Source organism: Primulina tabacum, chromosome 12, assembly GCF_025594145.1.
Source record: "Primulina tabacum isolate GXHZ01 chromosome 12, ASM2559414v2, whole genome shotgun sequence".
NCBI lineage: Eukaryota > Viridiplantae > Streptophyta > Magnoliopsida > Lamiales > Gesneriaceae > Primulina > Primulina tabacum.
In genome coordinates this window covers 151,277-177,941 of record NC_134561.1, presented here as the reverse complement: position 1 = coordinate 177,941, position 26,665 = coordinate 151,277, and the positions used below count along the sequence as shown (strand labels likewise).

The following is a 26,665-nucleotide window of genomic DNA, read 5'->3' as shown; positions in this document are numbered from 1 at the left end:
TCATAAATCCAAGCGTGACTGGAACGTTGATATAAGAGGTAGCCAAGAGATAACATGGAGAGCCACCAATGCACGTAGCAAAAGCAGAGAACATATAAATCCCGACATGAATGGAGCTCTGGGCCAGAGAAACCACTGAGAGAGATCATCCAAAGCCACCATAAAACCCGGCAAGAGAACACAAAATATAGAAAGCGGCGGCCAAGGAGAAGCCTGCAGAGAGCGACCGCCAGAGAACAGGGTGGTCCAAATAAAAGCACCAATGGAGAAGGTGCGAGAGTCCACCCAGATCCAAAGAAACAAAGCACTCCAAAGAGACAGTACCTGCAAAGGAAAAAATACATATATATATATATATATATATATATATATATATATATATATATATATATATATAGAAATAGATCCAAATAAAGGAAGGGGCTGCAAATAGCTAAGAACATCTGTATCTAAGGTAGGGAAGCCCGGAGATATCCGAGCGGGTCAGTATGGATATGTGTCTGGGTAGTGAAGGACATAACTCTAAGGTATAAACCCTAATGGTATGAGCCCTCGCCGCCAACGCATCCGCCACCGAATTTCCCTCCCGAAAAATATGTGAAAAATGAACCGCCCGCCCCCTCAAAAGAAACAGAATCCGAGTGACTGTACGATGAAGGTCCCAATGACACCGACGAGAACGCAGGATCTGAAGAGAAATCTGAGAATCAGTCTCAACCCAAAGGGGAAAAAGACCGAGATCGGAACAGATAAGAAGGCCCCTCCAAACCGCCCAAAGCTCCGCCCGGACATTGGTCCCGACTCCGATAAACTCGCTGAAGGAGAGCACCACCCTGCCAGAAGAATCACGCACAACACCACCGACAGACGACTCCCCAGGATTGCCCCTCGAACTCCCATCAACATTCAGCTTAAAGCACCCAGGTGGTGGACAGAGCCACCGGACAATCGCTAACCTATGGGTCCGCTGAAAGGCAACAAAAATTCCCAGCGATCTCGCCGCCTCAAAGGCACCAAGCCAGTGCTTGGGCTTAACAATGAAAACAGCATGGGCAAGACGCAGATAAGACAAAATCTGAGACTTCACAGTCTCCCCAGAAATACGCAACTGACGGTGCTTCGCATCATTACGAGCCATCCAGAGAAACCACAAAACAATGAAGGGCAGAAACTCCTTGACGTGGCCCCCAGGTGCCCAATGAAGATTTCTCTTCCAAGCGCTAAGGAACAACCTGAGATCCCCTGTGCAGGGGATCCGGACACGAAATATGGCCCCAAAGAAATGCCAGACATAACGGGCTATCGGGCCATCAATGAAGACATGTGTAAATGTCTCCGACATATCACAACACTGGCATCGAGAAGCCAACTCAAAGCCACGACGTTGGAGCATATCATCCAACGGGAGCCACTGATGCCAAAATCTCCAAAGAAAAAAAGACATCGTGGGCCTCAACCAACGGCCCCAACAAGGAGTCAAGATATCAGAAACAGGGTCTCTCAATCGGACAAGCTCCCAAGCAGACCTAATCGAAAAAGCACCGTCAGAACTGTGAATCCAAAGCGCCAAATCAGGCTCGCCAAAGGCAATCGGGGTCAAAGTAATCGCCTCAGCAACAGAAGGGGCCACCACAGCGCAAAGAAGATCGAAATCCCAAGCCCCCTCAGACAAAAAGTGAAAAACCCGAACAGCACGGCCCCCACGGACCTCACACTGGCTGGACATAGCAGTATCCCCAAACCATATGTCATCCCAAAAGGACACGTCTCCAAGGCCAACGCGCCAGCGAATGCCGGGCTCGGCGCGAGGTCTGATCCATAGGAGACGACGCCAGGTGGGGGATATTAAACCACGAGGGAGAACAGAGGCAGGAGCATCCATCTGGCAATACTTCCGTAAAAGGAATCTCGCCCAGAGAGAGGAGCCATGCCGAAACCGGAACCACAACTTAATAGAAAAGCTATCCACCAGATCTTTCAATCTGCGGAAGCCAAGACCACCCTCCATCACTGGGAGACAGGCTCGAGACCACTTGGCCCAGTGCCATTTCTTCTCCAGTGTCCGCGACCCCCAGAGAAAAGCGTTGAAAACCAGCTCAAGATTCTCCATGACAGCAAGCGGTGGCTGTACCACCTGAAACAGATAAATCGGCATGGAGAGGAGCACACTGCGGATAAGGGTTATGCGGCTACCCGGAGAGAGCGTCCGGATCTCCCAACCCTCTAACTTCCTACGAACAGATTGTAGGAGGTGCTCAAAAAGGGAACATACTCGGTTACCCCTAAACAAGGGGACTCCGAGGTACTTGAGGGGCAAATGACCCTCCGCAAACCTGGTGATGCGCAAAATCCGAGAGCGAAGTCGCTCAGAGCACCTCGGAGGCAAGATAACAGAACTTTTGACAGCGTTCACCAGCTGACCCGAACAATTCTCATAATGATGCAGTAAACCCATAAGGCGCCGCAAACTACGAGACCCACCATTGGCGAAAATAATGACATCATCAGCATAAGCCAGATGGGAAATCAGGATATCACAACCAGAGCGGTACCTGAGCTCAGGATGCTGCAGGTAGAGGCGGTCAAGGCCGCGCGATAGGTACTCCGCCCCCAAAATGAAAAGCATGGGGGACAAGGGATCGCCCTGTCTGAGGCCTCTAGTGGAACCAAAGAACCCCGAGAGAGAGCCATTGATGTTCACGGAGAAATGACAATGAGATATGCAAGCCGAGACCATCTCCACAACCCGCTCCGAGAAACCAAAGTGTCTCAAAACCTCGAAGAGGAAAGGCCACTGGACCCTGTCATAGGCCTTGGCCATATCCAACTTCAGGATAACATTACCGCCACGAGTGGGGAGAGTGAGACTGTGAGTGAGCTCCTGGGCTAGGAGAATATTATCGGAGATCATCCGACCCGGAACGAAGCCACTCTGATTCGGTGAAATAAGTCTCTCCGCCACAACCCTCAGCCGAGAGTACAACAGCTTAGAGATGATCTTATTAGTGACATTGCACAGACTAATCGGACGGAAGTCCGACCAAGCATGAGCACCCGCGACTTTGGGGATCAGAGTGATTGTGGTGGCGGGTGCGTTGGCGGCGAGGGCTCATACCATTAGGGTATATACCTTAGAGTTAGGTCCTTCACGACCCAGACACATATCCATACTGACCCGCTCGGATATCTCCGGGCTTCCCTACCTTAGATACAGATGTTCTTAGCTATTTGCAGCCCCTTCCTTTATTTGGATCTATTTCTATATATATATATATATATTTATATATATCTATATGTATTTTTTCCTTTGCAGGTACTGTCTCTTTGGAGTGCTTTGTTTCTTTGGATCTGGGTGGACTCTCGCACCTTCTCCATTGGTGCTTTTATTTGGACCACCCTGTTCTCTGGCGGTCGCTCTCTGCAGGCTTCTCCTTGGCCGCCGCTTTCTATATTTTGTGTTCTCTTGCCGGGTTTTATGGTGGCTTTGGATGATCTCTCTCAGTGGTTTCTCTGGCCCAGAGCTCCATTCATGTCGGGATTTATATGTTCTCTGCTTTTGCTACGTGCATTGGTGGCTCTCCATGTTATCTCTTGGCTACCTCTTATATCAACGTTCCAGTCACGCTTGGATTTATGACGTTATGAGCTCCATACGTTTTCACCTTCTTCTGGGGATTTGAAGTTTCTCTTACTTCAGCTGGATTGCGACCGATCTCGGACTAGGACGCCATTTTCATGTTGGACTTACAGCGACAGACGGCTCAGAGATGGGTACAATTGGTTGTCTTTTGCACCTACATCTGAGTCGGATCTTTACAGTTTAGACATGTTTCGATTTGTTTTGATGTATTTAGCGCTGCTCTTATATGTTCATTTTATTATGCGCTTTTCCTAGGGATTAGATTTTGGCACGTGTATTTGCCACCCTAGGTTTTATGTCTTTATGTTTTATGTGTTGTCAGACTCGCTTTTAGAGAGGTCTTGGTATACCTGCCCTCTCTTTAGGCCTTATCTTGTATTTCTTTTGTGTTTATATATACAGGTAGGGGTCCGCCTAACCCCCCCGCTTTCGGCGGTGTTTTATTAAAAAAAAAAAAAAAACCCTAAACCCTAAACCCTAAACCCTAAACCCAAAACCAGGCATGTCTAGATTTCTTTCAAACCTCAATCAAGTCATATTATCATTTATTTTTCAGTACATGATCATGTTGTAGCAAGCAAAAATCGAGATCCATGTCAAAATATTTTTGGAACACACATGCAGAATTTTCGACTTCCCTTGACAAGCTTCACGTTTTTCTGAGTTTTGATGGTTTCAGGTATTGGATCGACCCCAGGCTCCCAAGGCGGCTTGTATACATGTAGTAGGATGCATTAGGACCATGTTGGTCCATTCAAACCAGCCCCATGCTTGCTGGAAATTCAGAATGACAGCAAGTCCCCATAGGTGCAGAAATGTTGTTCGAAAAATTCAGTTTGTTGTCATGGAGGAAGGATCTGATCTTGGCTGCCCCAAGGGCCTATAGCCATGGTTGGATCACTTCTCTAGCATGTCTAAGACGTGACTAAGTTGCCCTTTTGGTGGCTTGGTCCATGGCCCCTCGGTTTTTAATCAAAACGTGAAAACAGCCCCCTCCCCTCTCGGCCCCTTTGGTTTTGACAGCACATGTACTTCGAGTTGGTTGGCTTGGTGTGGATCTTGGTTGGCCTATGGCCCTTAGCCACGGTTCATATCATGCTCCTAGATGTCTAGATCGTGCCATGGTCAATCAACTGGCCACTGGAACGATGCAAGACATCGAACATAGCATAAACACTACACACGCACGCATGAGGGCCCTCGGTGAGAACTTTCGGGTGGTTGCTGGAATGAGGCGAATTGTGGCTGGCCTAAGGCCCTTAGCCATGTTTCAAATCATTCCTTGGGACGTTGTGGAGAGGCTTTGGTCGGTGGTTCAAGCCCCAATGGCCAAAAGTCTCGCAAACGACGCGATGCAAGCTAGGTCGCAGCTGCTGGAAATTACAGCAAGTTGCTGTGTCGGTTCAGAGGCTCGTTCGAGTTCTTGGTTGGCTTTTAGCCCATGGCCTTGGACTGGACAGTGCCTCATTGAGTTAGGAATGTCATGTTTTCGACCGTTTGTCATTTGGATCATCTTTGAGGTCGTACGAGAATTTACGGTGCAATGTGCCAAATTGACTCTCGAAAGAGCGTTTCGTGTTTTGGCCTCCATTCCACCTAGATTTCGACCCTATCATTTTAGGAGCATTATTTTATGATTTTTCAGCGTATTTTAATCATGACTATACGTCGGTTCGGTGTCGGTTCAGGTTGGCTCGGAGTCATGATTAAATGCGAAGTCATTAGGCGTCATAGTCGCATCTTTTGAACGTAAATTGCATAGTTGGTCATGTTTAAACTATTGCATATTTTTCATGGCACAGTTAGGTTGCAGCGAGCCTGGGAACGAACCAATCCAATCCAGTTGGTAAAATTACAGGAATTTTCATTACGCCAGTTAATTATTTTACTTGCATTAAACAGAAAATGATTATTTTTGAGATTTATGCGATATGGCTTGTGGTTCATTCACTATGTGGGAGTGTTATTTTTATACGGTCGCCATTGACCGATCAGTTCAGTATGGTACCACCCGGTCGCCAGTGACCGGCCAGCTCAGTTCAATTTCAGCCTCCCCGGTAGCCAGTTACCGATCAGTTCAGCTTAGTGCAGTGGCCACAGGCGTAAAACATAATCTCAACAGAAAATTTTACCAGATATTTCAGTACAGGCTCCAAGGAGCAAATATTTTTACAGTGATTTCCAGTTCAATTATGCACGTATTATAATTGCTCAGTACAGATTATTTTCAGTATGCCTCAGGACAGGATATGTTAACTCATGCATATTTTTAATTCAGATTTTTACTCGTTAGATGCGATATATGCATGCTGAGTCTTTAGGCTCACTAGACTTGATTGTTGTAGGTACTGATGAGGTCAGGGCCGAGGGCGGGGACCAGTGAGCCAGCTTGGGCATATAAAACAGCAAATAAGGCACTGTCATGACGTTTACTAATTTTTAGGTGTAAAAAAACTGTTTTACCCCTGGACGTAAAATTTCACGTTTTTGAATTTTTCTTAATTTCATTGACTCTAATTTGTCCCAAATAATTATTTAAGCCTACATGAATTTTCTCATTTTTTTATTTAGCTTAATTCGATGACTTTTAAATTAATCTTTAAATGTGACGTATTAATGCGTTTTAATCCCGAATTAAACCAAACAATATAAAATACCCAAATTAAAATATTAGACTCATAATAATTATTTAAGCTTAAACCTAATTTTTCATAATTTTCTAAGGCATAAAACTAGGCTTTTCAATTAACTCGTTAATTAGCGTTTCGTGCGGCGATTAAATCTCGAATAAATCCAAAACTCGTTATTTTGATCCCAAATTTTAAACACAACATTTTTAAGATTTATTCTACCCATCCAAGTCATGAGCCACCCCCGTGGACCCATGGAATCAATTTTAGCCTTATAATTTTCGAAATTGACACCCTAACGAACCCACCGAGCCATCTCCCAATTTACTCGAGCCACGCCCGAGCCACCTTGAACCAAAACCTAGCCAACCCATCTAGGGACCCTACTGTGCAAGCCCAGCCCGTAAAACCAGCCCTGGCCCGACCAAAAACTTGTTGGAATCTCAGCCAAAATCTGTGCGTGTGTGTGAGCCTTCCCTTGAACAATAGGACTTCTCCTCCCTCTAGGACACTACCAGCTGCGAACCACTCGACCTCTCATGAACCTAACCCTCCCTGGACCACGCCTAGACAAAGCCCAGACCAACCCAAGTCCTTGAACCCACGTACGAAGCGCTGCAAGCCTGCTGCAGGAAGAAGCAAGGCTGCGCGCAGGTTTGTTCTTCCAGTTCCACGAGCCCTCATCGAACCCAGCCACACCAGACCATGTTCCGAACCTTACCCCTCTACCCTGGACCCTACTTGACAAACTCGGCCAGCCCCTAGACTAGCTGCACCCTCTCCCGAAGCACACCAGCCGCGAGCATGCTTGGGGGAGAGTCCCTCTACACGTGGACTCTTCCCCAGCCCATGGCTCGAGCCCTAGCCCTCCTAGGACCCTTCCTAGGACCTAACCATGACCCCTATGACCCAAACACCAGACCTGGTCGAGCCACCTGCCCCCATGCATCACCTTTCTCTCAACCGAGCCCCACCACCTACGTTAATGCTCAAATGGGTTCCAGCTTGTTTGTTTCGTTTTTCCTGTGTTCGTGTGTGCGTTCTAGACCCTTAAGCATGTGTTAACACACCCTTAAACATCCCCTAATCATGGCGATTATGGCAGCCCCTTTAACACATATAAAACATGATTTTGGAAATAAAAAACATGTTTTAAAAATCATATAAGGTGTATATGCGAAAATCTTCAAAGGTGCAATTTATTTTCATGCAATTTCAACAAAAATAAATAATATGGTGTGATGATGAGTAAAAGGAGAATATGGCGTGCCTTTGCGTAATTTACGCACGAAAAACCGTTGACGATGACGAAGAACGGAGCAAGAACCTTGGCTAAGAATTTCCCTTGCAATTCTCGAAAGTTTGCCTCAATTTCTAAGCATGTGTGTGCCGTGTAATCTAGGTATAGATTTCAGAAAAGTGGCGAGAAGAATTGTAGGGTCATAGGAGTGTTTAACATATTAAATAGTTAATTATCTTCTTAATTAAGCTTAAGCCCATTAAGCATAAGTTTAGGCCCATTAGTCTTAATTAGGATTTAATTAAAATATTAAAATAGTTTTACTAAAATAAGTTTGTGAATTTACTAGCCGGGTTGTCAAAAGTTCGTGTTTTTGATGAAAAACCAACACCGATAAAATTTACGTCCCGGCGTATAAAATCGCCTAAAAACTCCATATTTTCAAAAGTAATAAAAAGCATCGTCCTTAATTTAAATAATTAAAAACAATTAACCAATAAAAACATTTTTCTATTTTTCAGCCCTCGGTCTCCGTTCCTCGATCGCAACTCGAATAACCTTTTAAAAATACATTTTAATGCAACCATGTAGAAAAATATATTTTAAACATGTAAACATGCACATCATAATTAATTTAATGCAATTAAAACAATTAATTAAAATACAAGAGAATTTAATAAATCATATGCATGTGGTTCGCGTGGACCTTTAAATTTTCGGGGCGTTACAGGCAGAGTTTGACATTTGGCATCTCGGTTTATGTTTCTCAGTCGCTGCCTTTGGGTGGAATTTTGATGCCTGAGACACTCTTCCGCTACTTATATTGTGTGTCTCATTCTGGCGAGCCTCAGACGCCTGACGCATCCTGTGAGGAAACTAGATATGCCACCTATGCAGAATCAGATGTCCAAGATCACATCTTTGGGGTATAGGTGAGTCAGTTACTGGTACTCATGAGTATTGGAGGCTCGGGCGCTGGCTATCTGTCCTTTTGCCTAGCCACTTTCACCATCAATTTTTCAGGGAGCCCTAGCAAGCACAGACGTCCTCCTTGTATTAATCTACTTTGACTTTGAACACTTCTTCCTCCAAGACTCTGGGTAGTCCAATGCTTTCACTGGCTTCTGAAGATGCTCACAGTATGGTCATATGCTCTGTTCCGATATGAGGGCCTTGGTGTTATTTGCATAGAGAGATCCTATTATTATCTGTTTACTTTGATTTCTTTATATTTGAATTCATTTATATTTAGCCTTATGAGGAGTCTTGGTCTAGTCCGCTCCTCATTAGGTTTTATTTTCATTGTATGGTTGACACTTGTTTTTGCTTTATTTATTTAAAGGTAGGGATCCGCCAAATCCCGCCACACTGGCAGTGGTTTTTCAAAAAAAAAAAAAAACTAAACTCTAAACCAAAGACCAGATACCCTAAAACCCTCAACCCAAAACCCAAAAACAAAAACCTAAACCCTAAACTATTAGCTTTCAATATTTTTCATGTCTTCGATCTACAAAATACTTGAGAATCTGGGCTTACCATTTTCAAATTTTGATATCCCAGTAAATCTAATAATTACATTAAATTTTCATGACATTGAAATACAAATTTAAGAGGCGATTGCGGGCTACAGATAGACCCACTTTAATAATTATCATAAAATTAAAAATACAATAATGTAAAATATCATAACATACACCAAGAAAGTTGATCGTGGCTCTTGATCATTTTTTTCCATATATATCTTGTGTCTTATTAAAAACAAAATGTCATATCTTATAAACAAACTATGTATCTTGTAAAGTTATCACTAACCATAATTATAAATAAATTAACAAATTAAACAAACAGCTTTATTTTGCTTCACTTTATTCATTAATAATTAAATTTTTTGAAAACATTTTTTTACCATAATAATTAAAATCTAATTATTTATTATCTATTTTATTTAAAAAAAACCAATTATTTTATCAAAAATTTGTTCTAAGGATAAATTTGACAATTATTTCATGAAATATCAATTTAGCCAAAAACATTGAAAAATTTCAAAAATCGCCCCGAGCCCAATTCAACTCGAGCCTGTAAGGAACAACTACTTGATCATTCGAGCAACTGTTGGCAGGAAGCTGCCCTGATCATTCGAGCAACTGTTGGCAGGGAAATATGTTGTCCTGCGTAGAAAAATATTTTAAAAACTTATGGGCAGTCGTCGTTATCTAGATGTGCATTGGGCAGCCGTTGTACACGTGCGCTGGAACTATTCCAAGCAGCATGCATAAATTTTTAGGTTCAGGCAGCTCACAAAATATTTTTTTGAAATTTCAATTTCGTGGTGCAACGATTTTCTGAAAGATTTTCTGAAGCAGTTAGAAAAAAATTACTAAACATAATTGAAACAACAAACAATATAAATCATATGATTGAGAAACTTATCTTTGATATCGCTGTTACAGTATCGTTTTTTCGCATTCATGATGCAGAGAAAGTTTAAATTTTTTTTTTTGATGTTCAAAACGTTTTTGGGTGTCGTATATTTTAATTTATCCATATGATGTTTAGATTTGATTTACCATTTTGTATTTATCGCGAGTCACCAAGCTAGTTTAGGATTAGCGGAGTTAGCCCTTCTTGTAAATCCTTAAAAACGGATCCATTGGTCTTTCTTTTTTCTTAAATTTTTGAATCAGGTTCACGATCAGAGACTTTGTTTCGCTCTTAAATTGCACTAGAAAACTAGGAGAAATTTAGCTTTGAGGTTCAATCGTCGAAATCTTGAAATTTCGGCATCGGAGCTGTAGAACCCGTAAATCAGTAGACGTATAAGCCATGCATAATTCTAGATTTTTAAATTTAATTGACTTCATTGCATAATTATTTTAAATCCATTTATTTGAAGTTAATTATTCATTATTTCAGTTCAGTAGTTTGATTTTTAGCATTTTAGTTATTTCAGTGAGGCCGGACTGGAGTTGGAGTTTTGAGATAGAATTTAAGATTTGAGAAATATTTCCAGAAGTTAATTTAGCTAGCAAGTAAGTTCATTTAAGTTAAAAAGAAGTTTAAGGAATTATTTAAGTTAGTTGAGGATTTTAATTTAATTATTGGAGGTGATTAAGAAATGAGCTCATTTAAGTTACTTAATTAAGGGGTTAGTTCACTAAATTAATTAAAGGATTAGTAAGGCTTTTAAGGGTTATTAAATTACTAGATAATCAATTTTCCCCCTACCATTTATCATGCATTTTCGGCCACACCCCTAGAAGAACAAACTAGGACATGCCAACTCACCTTTGACCCATTCTTGGTTGATTAGCATGCTAATTCTTTTAGCTATTTTTCCACCTTAATTAATTAATACTAGACCACTATCCTAACCCTTGTTTGGCATGATAAAATCGGCCACTATAGTCTAGAATCACCCAAGAGATCATTTGATAGCAATTCAAAATTTCAAAATTCAAATGCATGAAGACTTGGTCTTGATATGATCCTTATATCTTGCACCATCCTCCTCACCCCTCATAAACACTCCATCACACTCCCTCCCCACCGAAATCAGACCCATTTTCAGTAGAAAAAACGTGAATAACAGCTAGGGAGAAAGGGAGAAAAATCGAGAACTAGAAAGAACAAGAGAAGCGCTCCACCTCCTCCGTGCCGCGTCGTCGTCGTTTCGTTCGTTTTCTTTCGAAACGAAACCAGGCATGTCTAGATTTCTTTCAAACCTCAATCAAGTCATATTATCATTTATTTTTCAGTACATGATCATGTTTATTCACGTAAAAATCGAGATCCATGTCAAAATATTTTGAAACCACACATGCAGAATTTTCGATTTCCTTGGCAAGCTTCACGGTTTCTTTTGTTTTGTGAGTTTCAGGTATTGGATCGACTCCAGGCTCCCAAGGCGGCTTATATACATGTAGTAGGATGCATTAGGACCATGTTGGTCCATTCAAACCAGCCCCATGCTTGCTGGAAATTCAGAATGACAGCAAGTCCCCATAGGTGCAGAAAATGTTGTTCGAAAATTCAGTTCTTGTCATGGAGGAAGGATCTGATCTTGGCTGCCCCAAGGGCCTATAGCCATGGTTGGATCACTCCCCCTAGCATGTCTAAGACGTGACTAAGTCTCCCTTTTGGTGGCTTGGTCCATGGCTCATCGGTTTTTAATAAAAACATCACAACAGCCCCTATACCCCTTCGGCTACTTCGGTTGGACAGCTTTTGGTTTCGGTTTGTGTTTGCTTGGTGTGGATCTTGGTTGGCCTATGGCCCTTAGCCACGGTTCATATCATGCCCCTATATGTCTAGATCGTGCCATGGTCAATCAAATGGCCACTGGAACGATGCAAGACATCGATCTAAGCAAAACACTACACACGCATGCACGTTGCTCTCGGTTGGACTCTTCGGTTGAGTTATGGTGTGATGCGGATTGTGGCTGGCCTAGGGCCCTTAGCCATGGTTCAAATCATTCCTTGGGATGTTGGTAAGAGTCTCTGGTCGGTGGTTCACTCCCCTAATGGCCGATAGTCTCGAAACCAACGCAAGTCTTGTAGTTGCGCAGCTGCTGGAAATTACAGCAAGTTGCTGTGTCAGTTCAGAGGCTCGTTTGAGTTCTTGGTTGGCTTTTAGCCCATGGCCTTGGACTGGACAGTGCCTCATTGAGTTAGGGAGGTCATGTTTTTGACCGTTCGTCATTTGGATCATTTTTGAGGTCGTACGAGAATTTACGGTGCAATGTGCCAAATTGACTCTCGAAAGAGCGTTTCGTGTTTTGGCCTCCATTCCACCTAGATTTCGACCCTATCATTTTAGGAACATTATTTTATGATTTTTCAGCGTATTTTAATCATGACTATACGTCGGTTCAGTGTCGGTTCAAGTTGGCTCGGAGTCATGATTAAATGCGAAGTCATTAGGCGTCATAGTCGCATCTTTTGAATGTAAATTGCGTAGTTAGTCATGTTTAAGCTATTGCATATTTTTCATGCCACAGTTAGGTTGCAGCGAGCCTGGGGACGATCCAATCCAATCCAGTTGGTAAAATTACAGGAATTTTCATTACGCCAGTTAATTATTTTACGTGCATTAAATAGAAAATGATTATTTTTGAGATTTATGCGATATGGCTTGTGGTTCATTCACTATGTGGGAGTGTTATTTTATACGGTCGCCAGTGACCGATCAGTTCAGTATGGTACCACCCGGTCGCCAGTGACCGGCCAGCTCAGTTCAGTTTCAGCCTCCCCGGTAGCCAGTTACCGATCAGTTCAGCTTAGTGCAGTGGCCACAGGCGTAAAACATAATCTCAACAGAAAATTTTACCAGATATTTCAGTACAGGCTCCAAGGAGCAAATATTTTTACAGTGATTTTCCAGTTCAATTATGCACGTATTATAATTGCTCAGTACACATTATTTTCAGTATGCCTCAGGACAGGATAAGTTAACTCATGCATATTTTAATTCAGATTTTTACTCGTTACCTGTGATATATGCATGCTGAGTCTTTAGGCTCACTAGACTTGATTGTTGTAGGTACTGATGAGGCCAGGGCCGAGGGCGGGGACCAGTGAGCCAGCTTGGGTCGGCAGTAGTGGCACCCGAGGACCTCAGTGCAGCAGTTGTTATTTTTTTTGCAAACAATTTTATCAGTCGTTGGATATTTTTAAATCGTTGTTGTTGGCAAAACTTTAATTTTCTTCCGCTGCAATATTTTGAAATATCGAACTTGATTCACCAGTGATTTTATGAATGAGGCCATTTAAGTTCTTTTAAAAAGAAAAATTTTTAATTTTCCGCAAATTTTCAAGAAAGGAGTTTTAGGCCCTTCACAGTTGGTATCAGAGCGGTGGTTCTGTATAGGGTTTCACTACTACTGACCGCGAGAAGCTCACGAATCCACGCCTTTGGTCTGTAAGTTTTTCAGTTCAGCATTTTGTTCAGCATTTTAGTTAAAGCATGAATTAGTTTGTCAGCATGCTTCCAGATTTTCAGTATTTCAGAGCTCATTTAAAATAAATTATGGAATTATGCATGTTAGTTACGTATGGGTTATGTTGGAACAGTATGCCCCCTAGACTCATTTTAGAGCGCAACAGAGAGGTGGAGCCTCGCCGAGAGGACAGAGAGGAGCATAGACCGGAGGGAGACCTACCACTTCCTCCACCGCCCCCACCGGACATGAGTGCCCAGATGTTAGCTGGGATGGCACAGTTCTTCGCACAGTTTGCGGGGGGCAATACCGCAGCCGTAGCCGCAGCCGCAGCCAGGCCGACAGGGCCCGAGGCTGTTTATGAGCGATTCATGAAGATGCGCCCGAAGGAATTCTCTGGGGCATCTGACCCCATGGTTGCCGAGGGATGGATCAAATCCCTCGAGGTTATCTTCGATTTTATGGAGCTGGGAGATGCAGACCGAGTCCGATGTGCCACCTACCTGTTCACTGGAGACGCCCGCTTATGGTGGGAAGGAGCTTCGGTAGCCCTGACCTTGGCTACACTTTCTTGGACCCGCTTTACGGAGGTTTTCTACTCCAAGTATTTTGCTGAGGAGGTTCGCACCAGGCTGACCACCGAGTTCATGAGTCTGAGACAGGGGGATATGTCGGTTACGGAGTTTATCCGTAAGTTCAAGAGGGGCTGTCACTTTGTGCCCCTGATAGCGAATGATGCCAGAGCCAAGCTGATGCACTTCCTGGTGGGTTTACGGCCGATCTTGCGCCGGGATGTTAGGGTATCTGACCCTGCTACTTATGAGATTGCCGTCTCCAAGGCCTTAGCCGCAGAGCAGGATCTGCGGGATATCGAGAGGGATCGCCAGGGCAAGCGCCCAGTCCAGGCACCGTACCGCCCTCCTCCTCATCAGCATCAGCAGCAGAATAAGAGGCCTTTTCATGGACCGCCCAGGAACCGAGGCCAGCAGCAGCAGCAGCAGCAGCGGGGACGCCCAGCCCCGAGGACTCAGGAGCACCAAGTCTGTCCCAGGTGCTCACGTCGCCATCCTGGAGCATGTATGGCTGGCTCATGAAAGTGTTTTAAGTGTGGCAGTCCAGACCACATGTTGCTGCAGTGTCCTCAGAGGAATCTGCCTACCCAAGGCAGAGTTTTTGCTCTCCATGCCGCGGAAACCAACCCGGAGACTATGTTGTTGACAGGTACCTTTAAACTTTAAGTTATTCTTCGAATTTCAGCATTTTGGGAATCGGGATTTAGATTTTGAACTTAGAACTGTTATAGGATTGCATGCTCTACTCAGATTTATTTCGGGGAAATTAAGCTAGAGGAACCTAGACCTTTGCATGTCTATAAGTTTAGATCTTGTAGTGGGATTCAACTTAGAGCTCCGCTCTTTCAGGGAGAATTTTTATATCTGGTTCCGCTACCAAGGCCTTGATAGATTCAGGGGCCACTCACTCGTTTATTTCGGAGATCTTTGCAAACTTTCTCAAGATCCAGACCATTGGGCTAGATACAGCCTTTTCAGTAGTGTTGCCGTCAGGCGAGGAGATGGCAGCTACCAATGTTATCCGAGATATAGACCTTGAGCTGCACGGTAATCTTGTTTATGCGGATCTGATTGTGCTACCGATGCCGGAATTTGACATCATCCTAGGGATGGACTGGCTATTGAGGAACAGAGTGTTGATAGACTTCCAGCGGAGATCCGTTCTTGTCCGACCGCCTGGAATGGAGCAGTTCTTATTTGAGCCGGACAGGTACTTTCCTTTACCGCGCATTATTCCTTATGTTCAGGCTAGGAAACTCATGCATAGAGGGTGTCGGGCATTTCTAGCGACCTTTTTATCTGTCCCCGAGGAACCCAGCCAGTCAGCCTCAGATGTTCCGATAGTTAGAGATTTCTTAGACATTTTTCCCGAAGACGTCTCTGGTATGCCACCAGAGAGAGAGGTGGAGTTTTCCATTGAGCTTATGCCAGGTACGGCTCCGATATCCAAAGCGCCGTACCGACTAGCACCGACAGAGATGGCAGAGCTTAAGAAGCAGATTCAGGAACTTCTCGACAAGGAGTTCATTCGCCCGAGCTTTTCTCCATGGGGCGCGCCAGTCTTATTCGTGAAAAAGAAGGATGGCACGATGAGGCTTTGCATTGACTACCGGGAGTTGAACAGGGTTACAGTGAAGAATAAATACCCACTGCCGAGGATTGAGGATCTGTTTGACCAGTTGCAGGGAGCTTCGATTTTCTCCAAGATAGATCTGCGTTCCGGTTATCACCAGTTGAGGGTGAGAGATGCTGATGTCTCGAAGACAGCTTTCAGGACTCGTTATGGCCACTACGAGTTCCTAGTGATGCCGTTCGGTCTGACGAATGCGCCAGCGATCTTCATGGATCTAATGAATCGCGTATTTCAGCCGTACCTCGACCAGTTTGTGATAGTGTTCATAGATGACATTCTCGTCTACTCCAAGAGTCGGGAGGAGCACAGCAGGCATCTGACCACAGTGTTGCAGACATTGCAGAAACATAAACTATTCGCAAAGTTCAGTAAGTGCGAATTCTGGTTAGAGAAGGTGGCGTTCTTGGGCCACATTGTTTCTAGCAGTGGCATTGAGGTAGACCCGGCGAAAGTTGCAGCAGTCAGAGATTGGGTTGTGCCTCAGAATGCATCCGAGATCCGCAGTTTCCTTGGGCTAGCAGGATATTACAGAAAATTCATCCAAGGATTTTCCTCTATTGCCGTTCCACTCACAGCATTGACAAAGAAAAATGTGAAGTTTGTGTGGAGCGAGGAGTGTCAGAAGAGCTTCGATACTTTGAAGCAAGCTCTTATTTCAGCACCAGTTTTGGCCATGCCATCAGGGCCCGGCGAGTTTGTCCTTTATACCGATGCTTCAAAGCTTGGTTTAGGTACAGTTTTGATGCAGCATGGGAGAGTGATAGCGTATGCTTCTCGACAGCTGAAAATCCACGAGAAGAATTACCCTACCCATGATCTGGAGTTAGCGGCCGTAGTTTTTGCTTTGAAGATTTGGAGGCACTATCTGTATGGGGAGAAGTGTCAGATCTTTACCGACCACAAAAGCCTCAAGTATTTCTTTACGCAGAAGGAGCTGAACATGCGTCAGAGGCGTTGGTTGGAGCTTGTGAAAGACTACGATTGTGACATTAGCTACCACCCGGGTAAAGCTAATGTAGTTGCGGATGCTTTGAGCAGGAAAGTCGCAGTGATGGCTCATTTGACGATGCAGAAACCTCTTCAGATTGAGATGCAGAGGTTTGATCTTGAGACTTATCCTCGAGGTAGAGTTCCTCGTTTATCTACCTTGACTATCCAGTCCTCTCTTATTGACCGTATTCGCAGCGGTCAGGCAGCAGATGAGCAGTTGGCACAGTGGAAGAAGAGAGATGAAGCCAAGGGCAGTGTTTTGTATACAGTCAGCGACGGTATTGTGAGATACCGAGATAGGATATGGGTTCCTAGCAGTGATTCTATCCGAGCAGACATCTTATCAGAGGCCCATATGTCCCCGTACTCTATTCACCCTGGGAGTACGAAGATGTACAAAGATCTGCAGCTATTGTATTGGTGGCCAGGAATGAAGAAGGACATCAGGCGTTTTGTATCCGAGTGCCTGACTTGCCAGTTAGTGAAGGCCGAGCATCAGAGACCAGCAGGTTTGCTCAAGCCTCTTCCTATTCCCGAGTGGAAGTGGGAGAACATTACCATGGACTTTGTGACCGGATTGCCGAGGTCAGCCAGAGGATCGAATGCTATCTGGGTGATTGTAGATCGTCTTACCAAATCAGCGCACTTCTTGCCTATTAAGACGACTTTCACCATGGTTCAGTATGCAGAGCTGTATATCCGAGAGATAGTCCGACTCCACGGTATTCCAGTTTCTATCGTATCCGACAGAGATCCCAGATTCACTTCCTCGTTTTGGAAGAGTTTGCATTCGACTATGGGTACGAAGTTGCTGTTTAGCACAGCTTTCCATCCGCAGACAGATGGACAGTCGGAGCGAGTTATTCAGATCTTAGAGGATCTTCTCCGTGCTTGCGTCATTGATTTCTCTGGGAGTTGGGAGTCGAACTTACCATTGGTAGAGTTCACCTATAACAACAGTTTCCAGTCGTCTATAGGTATGGCTCCGTATGAGGCGCTGTATGGCCGCAAGTGTAGATCTCCTGTTCATTGGGATGAAGTAGGAGAAAGAGCAGAGTTGGGTCCAGAGATTGTTCAGCAGGCAGCAGATGTAGTAGTCAAGATCCGTGATAGAATGAGGACTGCTCAGAGCCGACAGAAGAGTTATGCCGATCAGCGGAGGAGAGACTTAGAGTTTACAGTGGGCGATCATGTCTTCGTGAAAGTGGCACCTATGAAGGGTGTCATGAGATTTGGCAAGAAAGGGAAGCTCAGTCCGAGATTCATTGGACCGTTTGAGATCCTCGACAGAGTTGGGACGCTAGCGTATCGTGTGGCTCTTCCGCCGAATCTGGCCGGAGTACACAATGTCTTTCACGTCTCCATGCTGAGGAAGTATATGGCAAATCCTTCGCATGTGCTGAATTTCGAGCCGTTGCAGCTTACTCCGAACTTATCTTATGAGGAGAGACCCGTGCAGATCCTAGACAGACAGGAGAAGAAACTTCGGAACAAGTTGGTTAAGCGAGTCAAAGTCAAATGGCTCAACCATTCAGAGGAGGAAGCTACGTGGGAGTCTGAGCCGGAGATGAGAAGTCGATACCCTGAGTTATTCGGTGAGTTCTAATTTCGAGGACGAAATTTATTTTAAGGGGGGAAGGATTGTAGAACCCGTAAATCAGTAGACGTATAAGCCATGCATAATTCTAGATTTTTAAATTTAATTGACTTCATTGCATAATTATTTTAAATGCATTTATTTGAAGTTAATTATTCATTATTTCAGTTCAGTAGTTTGATTTTTAGCATTTCAGTTATTTCAGTGAGGCCGGACTGGAGTTGGAGTTTTGAGATAGAATTTAAGATTTGAGAAATATTTCCAGAAGTTAATTTAGCTAGCAAGTAAGTTCATTTAAGTTAAAAAGAAGTTTAAGGAATTATTTAAGTTAGTTGAGGATTTTAATTTAATTATTGGAGGTGATTAAGAAATGAGCTCATTTAAGTTACTTAATTAAGGGGTTAGTTCACTAAATTAATTAAAGGATTAGTAAGGCTTTTAAGGGTTATTAAATTACTAGATAATCAATTTTCCCCCTACCATTTATCATGCATTTTCGGCCACACCCCTAGAAGAACAAACTAGGACATGCCAACTCACCTTTGACCCATTCTTGGTTGATTAGCATGCTAATTCTTTTAGCTATTTTTCCACCTTAATTAATTAATACTAGACCACTATCCTAACCCTTGTTTGGCATGATAAAATCGGCCACTATAGTCTAGAATCACCCAAGAGATCATTTGATAGCAATTCAAAATTTCAAAATTCAAATGCATGAAGACTTGGTCTTGATATGATCCTTATATCTTGCACCATCCTCCTCACCCCTCATAAACACTCCATCACACTCCCTCCCCACCGAAATCAGACCCATTTTCAGTAGAAAAAACGTGAATAACAGCTAGGGAGAAAGGGAGAAAAATCGAGAACTAGAAAGAACAAGAGAAGCGCTCCACCTCCTCCGTGCCGCGTCGTCGTCGTTTCGTTCGTTTTCTTTCGAAACGAAACCAGGCATGTCTAGATTTCTTTCAAACCTCAATCAAGTCATATTATCATTTATTTTTCAGTACATGATCATGTTTATTCAAGTAAAAATCGAGATCCATGTCAAAACATTTTGAAACCACACATGCAGAATTTTCGATTTCCTTGGCAAGCTTCACGGTTTCTTTTGTTTTGTGAGTTTCAGGTATTGGATCGACTCCAGGCTCCCAAGGCGGCTTATATACATGTAGTAGGATGCATTAGGACCATGTTGGTCCATTCAAACCAGCCCCATGCTTGCTGGAAATTCAGAATGACAGCAAGTCCCCATAGGTGCAGAAAATGTTGTTCGAAAATTCAGTTCTTGTCATGGAGGAAGGATCTGATCTTGGCTGCCCCAAGGGCCTATAGCCATGGTTGGATCACTCCCCCTAGCATGTCTAAGACGTGACTAAGTCGCCCTTTTGGTGGCTTGGTCCATGGCTCATCGGTTTTTAATAAAAACATCACAACAGCCCCTATACCCCTTCGGCTACTTCGGTTGGACAGCTTTTGGTTTCGGTTTGTGTTTGCTTGGTGTGGATCTTGGTTGGCCTATGGCCCTTAGCCACGGTTCATATCATGTCCCTATATGTCTAGATCGTGCCATGGTCAATCAAATGGCCACTGGAACGACGCAAGACATCGATCTAAGCAAAACACTACACACGCATGCACGTTGCTCTCGGTTGGACCCTTCGGTTGAGTTATGGTGTGATGCGGATTGTGGCTGGCCTAGGGCCCTTAGCCATGATTCAAATCATTCCTTGGGATGTTGGTAAGAGTCTCTGGTTGGTGGTTCACTCCCTTAATGGCCGATAGTCTCGAAACCAACGCAAGTCTTGTAGTTGTGCAGCTGCTGGAAATTACAGCAAGTTGCTGTGTCGGTTCAGAGGCTCGTTTGAGTTCTTGGTTGGCTTTTAGCCCATGGCCTTGGACTGGACAGTGCCTCATTGAGTTAGGGAGGTCATGTTTTCGACCGTTCGTCATTTGGATCATTTTTGAGGTCGTACGAGAATTTACGGTGCAATGTGCCAAATTGACTCTCGAAAGAGCGTTTCGTGTTTTGGCCTCCATTCCACCTAGATTTCGACCCTATCATTTTAGGAACATTATTTTATGATTTTTCAGCGTATTTTAATCATGACTATACGTCGTTTCAATGTCGGTTCAAGTTGGCTCGGAGTCATGATTAAATGCGAAGTCATTAGGCGTCATAGTCGCATCTTTTGAATGTAAATTGCGTAATTGGTCATGTTTAAGCTATTGCATATTTTTCATGGCACAGTTAGGTTGCAGCGAGCCTGGGGACGATCCAATCCAATCCAGTTGGTAAAATTACAGGAATTTTCATTACGCCAGTTAATTATTTTACGTGCATTAAAAAGAAAATGATTATTTTTGAGATTTATGCGATATGGCTTGTGGTTCATTCACTATGTGGGAGTGTTATTTTATACGGTCGCCAGTGACCGATCAGTTCAGTATGGTACCACCCGGTCGCCAGTGACCGGCCAGCTCAGTTCAGTTTCAGCCTCCCCGGTAGCCAGTTACCGATCAGTTCAGCTTAGTGCAGTGACCACAGGCGTAAAACATAATCTCAACAGAAAATTTTACCAGATATTTCAGTACAGGCTCCAAGGAGCAAATATTTTTACAGTGATTTTCCAGTTCAATTATGCACGTATTATAATTGCTCAGTACAGATTATTTTCAGTATGCCTCAGGACAGGATAAGTTAACTCATGCATATTTTAATTCAGATTTTTACTCGTTACCTGTGATATATGCATGCTGAGTCTTTAGGCTCACTAGACTTGATTGTTGTAGGTACTGATGAGGCCAGGGCCGAGGGCGGGGACCAGTGAGCCAGCTTGGATCGGCAGTAGTGGCACCCGAGGACCTCAGTGCAGCAGTTGTTATTTTTTTTGCAAACAATTTTATCAGTCGTTGGATATTTTTAAATCGTTGTTGTTGGCAAAACTTTAATTTTCTTCCGCTGGCAATATATGTTCATGAAACACCACATCTCTGGAGATTAAAAAATATTTCGTGACTGGAGATTGAGAAGCTTATATCCTTTTTGTACATTGGAATATCCAAGAAAAACACAAGGCACAGCACAAGGTGAGAACTTGTGGCCTATTAGCAAAGCCGAAGCATAACATAAGCAACCAAATACTCGTAGATTATTCAATGAGGGAACCTTCTGAAACAACAATTCAAAAGTGATGGGGATTGGTAGGACTGGGAAAGTGATGGGGATTGGTAGGGCAAGGCATGGACTTTATCACTTTGTCGCAGAATCAGTACCGAAATCAACTTACAAGGATAGTTTTCCTTTTCCATCTTTTAGAACTAAATGTGGTGAAGGGTTTAGGGTTTAGGGTTTGGGGTTTGGGGTTTGGGGTTTCGGGTTTGGGGTTTGGGGTTTGGGGTTTCGGGTTTAGGGTTTAGGGTTTAGGGTTTAGGGTTTAGGGTTTCGGGTTTAGGGGTTAGGGGTTAGGGGTTTAGGGTTTAGGGTTTAGGGTTTGTAATTTTTTATTAAAAGGATGATTGTTCAATTAGGGTTTAGGGTTTAGGGTTTAGGGTTTAGGGTTTTTTTTTTTTTTTTTTTTTTAATAATAAACACCGCCGGAAGCGGGGGGGTTAGGCAGACCCCTACCTGTATATATCATCAAACACAAAATACAAGATAAAACCCAAAGAGAGGAGGATAAAATCAACACCTCTCAAAAGGCTAGTCATACAAATAGAAAAACAGAAACCTAGGGTGGCAAATACACAAGCCAAAAACTAATCCCTATGTAAAATGCATAATACAAATAAACACAAATGATCAGCGCTAAATATATGAAAACAAAGCGAAACATATCTAAACAGTAGTGATCCAGCTCAGAAGTAGGTGCAAAAGACCATCGATGGTACCCATCTCTGAGCCGTCTGTCGATGTAATGCCAATCTGAAAAGTACATCCTAATCCAAGAACGGGCAGCTATACACGATCTGGCCGTCAAAATAATATGCAGCTGGAAAGATACTGTGCAAAAATGGTCGAAACACAAAAGGAGGACCGTAATCCAGCTCAAGTCAGAAAATCTCAAAGACCCAAGGAGAGGGGGACAACTGACGGAGCTCATAAAATCAGAAATCCAAGCATGACTGTAACTCTGAAATAAGAGGCAACCAATAGTGAACGTCCAGAGCCACCAATGCACGGAGCAGAAGTAGAAACCATATAACTCCCGAGATGAATGAGGCTCCGGGCTAAAGAGACCACCGAAATATATCATCCAGAGCCACCATAACAATCGACAAGAGAGCATAAAAGTAAGAAAGCGGCGGTCAAGTAGAAGTCTGCAGTGAGCGCCAGCCGAATAACAGGAATGGTCCAAAGAAAAGCACCGACGGAGAAAGTGCTGGGACCCACCCAAATCCAAAGGAACAAAATATGAAGAGTGCAAGTGTCTGGGCCAACTTGCACCGCTCAAATGTGATATAAAAAACAACCTCCAAGCACAAAAGACCTGCAAGAAAAAATATACATATATATAGATAAAGAAAGAGAGCCAAAAGGAAGAAGGGGCTACAAATGGCTAAGAATATCTGGATCTGAGGTATGGAAGCCCTGAATGATCAGAACGGGCAAGGATGGAGATGTGTCTGGGTAAGGAAGGACCTAACTCTAAGGTAAACTGCCTAAGGTCATGAGCCCTAGCCGCCAAAGCATCCGCCACCGAATTACCCTCCCTGTATATGTGCGAGATATGAACCATACGCTCCCTCAAGAGAACCAAAATCCTAGACATAATGTGATCCAACCCCCAACAACACTGACGAGATCGGAGGATCTGAATAGAAATCTGGGAATCAACCTCAATCCAAAGAGGGAAAAGAGAAAGATCAGAACAAAGGATAAGACCCCTCCAGACCGCCCAGAGTTCCGCCCGGATAGTAGACCCAGCTCCAATGAACTCACTGAACGAAAGCAAGACCCGCCCAGAATGATCACGAACGACGCCACCAACCGAAGAATCCCCAGGATTCCCTCTCGAACTCCCATCCACATTAAGCTTAAAACAACCGAACGGCGGCCGAAGCCAACGAACAATCGCCGTCCGATGATATCTGTGAAAGCAAACCGAAATCCCTAGCGAACGCGCCACCTGGAAATAACCCACCCAATGCTTGGGTTTGACAGTACGCGCAGAATGGGCGAGGCGCAGGTAAGACAAGATCTGGAACTTCACCGTCTCTCCAGAAATGGAGAGCAAGCGGTGCTTCGCATCATTCCGAGCCGTCCAGAGAAACCACAAAATAATGAAAGGGAGAAACTCCCTCACATGGCCCCCTGGAGCCCAGACCAGATCCCTCTTCCACGCACTAAGGAATAACCTGAAATCCTCAGTGTCAGGGATACGAACCCCAAAGACAGCACCAAAAAAATGCCAAACAGGGCGAGCCACCGGGCTGCGAATAAACACATGCGTGAATGTCTCAGACATATCACAACACTGACAACGAGACGCTAACGCAAAGCCACGGCGCTGAAGCACCTCATCAACTGGGAGCCACTGATGCCAAAATCTCCAAAGAAAGAATGACATCGTAGGCCTCAACCAGCTACCCCAACAGGGGCGATTAATGCCAGAGATCGGGGCGCGCAAACGGATCAACTCCCAAGCGGACTTTACAGAAAAAGCACCATCGGAGCTATGAATCCAACGAGCCGAATCCAACTCTCCCAAGAGAATCGGGACCAACACAATCTGCTCCGCAAAAGAAGGAGCAACTACTGAACAAAGGAGGTCAAAATCCCAGGTTCCCTCCGAAAGAAAATGGGAAACCCGGGCACCACGATCTCCACAGACCTCAGTCTGACTGGACAGGGGAACATCCCTGAACCAACAATCATCCCAAAATGAAAGATCTCCATGGCCGACACGCCAGCAAATACCACTCTCCGCACGAGGCCTGATCTGGAGCAAACGCCGCCAAGTGGGAGAGATAAAACCACGAGAAGAGACACAAGCTGGGTGCGCCAAGAGGCAATATTTCCTCATCAAAAATTTGGCCCAGAGGGAAGATCCATGCCTGAACCGAAACCACAGTTTTATGGAGAAGCTATCCACGAGATCTTTCAATCTGCGGAAGCCAAGACCCCCCTCTTCCACGGGGAGGCAAGCCCGAGACCAACGAGCCCAATGCCATTTCTTCTCCAAGGGCCTAGACCCCCAAAGAAAGGCATTAAAGGCTCTCTCAAGTTTCTCCATGACAGCCAACGGAGGCTGAACAACCTGAAACAAATATATGGGCATCGAGAGGAGCACGCTACGAATGAGGGTCATGCGGATCCCCGGAGAAAGAGTACGAATCTCCCAACCCTCCAGCCGCCTCCTAACAGACTGTAAGAGGGGCTCAAAATGAGAACACGTCCTATTTCCTCGAAATAAGGGAACTCCTAGGTACTTGATCGGCAGATGCCCCTCCGCAAAGCCAGTGATACGCAAAAGTCTAGAGCGAAGGCGCTCAGAGCATCGCGGAGGAAGAATCAGGGAACTCTTGACAGCATTCACCAGCTGTCCCGAACAGTTCTCATAGTGATGCAGAAAATCTAAAAGACGCTGCATCCCACGAGACCCACCATTGGCAAAAATAATGATATCATCAGCATAGGCCAGATGGGAAATCAAAAGATCACAACTAGAACGGTACCTGAAAGCAGGATGACGCAAGTAGAGTCTGTCAAGGCCACGCGAAAGATACTCCGCCCCTAAGATGAAGAGAAGGGGGGAAAATGGGTCTCCCTGCCTGAGGCCCCTGGTAGAACCGAAGAACCCCGAAAGAGAACCATTGATATTAACGGAGAAATGACAATGAGAAATACAGGCCGAGACCAACGCCACAACCTGCTCAGAGAAACCAAAATGGCGCAAAACAGCAAAAAGGAAAGGCCATTGGACCCGATCATAGGCCTTAGCCATATCCAACTTCAAAATAACATTACCACCACGAGTGGGAAGAGTGAGACTATGAGTGAGCTCCTGAGCAAGGAGGATGTTATCAGAAATCATCTGTCCCGGAACAAAACCACTCTGATTCAAAGAAATGAGTCTCTCCGCCACAGCCCGCAAACGAGAGTACAACAATTTAGAAATGATTTTGTTCGTGACATTACACAGGCTGATCGGACGGAAATCCGACCAAGCCCGAGCACCCTCGACTTTTGGGATCAAAGTAATCGTGGTGGCAGTAAAGCTCTGGGGCAGGGGAGAGCCTCGGAAAAAATCCAAAACCGCATCCAACACATCCTGATGAACGATCTCCCAGCAATGCTGGAAAAACGCCGAAGAGAAGCCATCAGGGCCTGCCACACTGTCAGGAGAAATGGAGAAAACAGTCGCACGCACCTCCTCAAGGGAGGGGGTAGCAGTAATCCCATAATTCTCCTCATCAGAAATCACCGAAGGAAACCCCGAAAAATCAGGACAATCAAGCACAAAGGGATCCCCAGTGAGTAAGTGCTGAAAAAATGAAGCACCCGACCGCTGAATCATCTCAGGAGACGTCAGTCAAACCCCATCATCCCATATGCGGAAAATCTTATTAGCCACACGCTTCTTCTTAACCATGTTATGAATGAGTTTGGTGTTCCGCTCACCATCCTCTAGCCAGTTGCATGCAGCTTTTTGTTTCCAAAAATCCGCCTCCATGGCGGTGACACGGGCCAGATCCGCATTACGATCGGACAGGGCAGTCCAATTCGAATCAGAAGGATCGGCCTCACAAGCAAGCTCAGCGGAACGAACTGCGCTCTCAGCCTCGGTGATTTTATCAAAGATGCTACCAAAAACATCCCGATTCCGCCACTTGAGGTGATTCTTAAGACGCTTCAACTTAACAAAAAGACGCGACATACCAATCAGACTGCAAGGCAAATTCCAATTAAGCCTGACAGTCTGCAAAAAACCATGATGCCGAAGCCACATACGCTGGAAGCGAAACGAGCTCGGCCCACGGGCAAAAACCGGAGCGGTAACCAAAAGCGGACAGTGGTCAGAAACAGTACGGGGGAGATGTTCAACTCGAATGGAGCTGAAATGATCACCCCAATCAACAGAAACCATAACCCTGTCCAACCGCTTCCAAACGGTCTTATTCGTCCAAGTGAACGAAGACCCCTCAAAACCAGCATCAATCAAACCAGAATCCATAATGAAAGTGTTGAACTCCTCCATGGGTAGCAACCTACCACCACGGGTGCCCAAACACTCAGACGCATCACGAACAACATTGAAATCCCCACCAACCAGCCAAGGACCCAGAACAGGCTTGACGTGAAGCAGGGAAGACCAGAGGTCCCGACGCTCAATATAATCACATCTGGCATAAACAAAAGAACAAAAAACAGATGTGGGTAAAAAAGGGGCAGAAACCTTAATGTGAAGGAAATGAGCAT

General features: G+C 44.5%; 1 protein-coding gene across 1 annotated transcript; it reads right to left on the bottom strand.

Moving 5' to 3' along the window:
• On the bottom strand, positions 1 to 26,665 carry LOC142521250 (uncharacterized). Its single transcript, XM_075624478.1, has 8 exons — positions 26,643 to 26,665; positions 26,479 to 26,589; positions 25,914 to 26,133; positions 25,617 to 25,730; positions 24,676 to 24,785; positions 24,078 to 24,300; positions 536 to 2,986; positions 1 to 213 (listed from the first exon to the last, which is right to left on the bottom strand). The coding sequence occupies exons 1-8, from the start codon at positions 26,663 to 26,665 to the stop codon at positions 1 to 3; spliced, it is 3,465 nt and encodes a 1,154-aa protein (XP_075480593.1).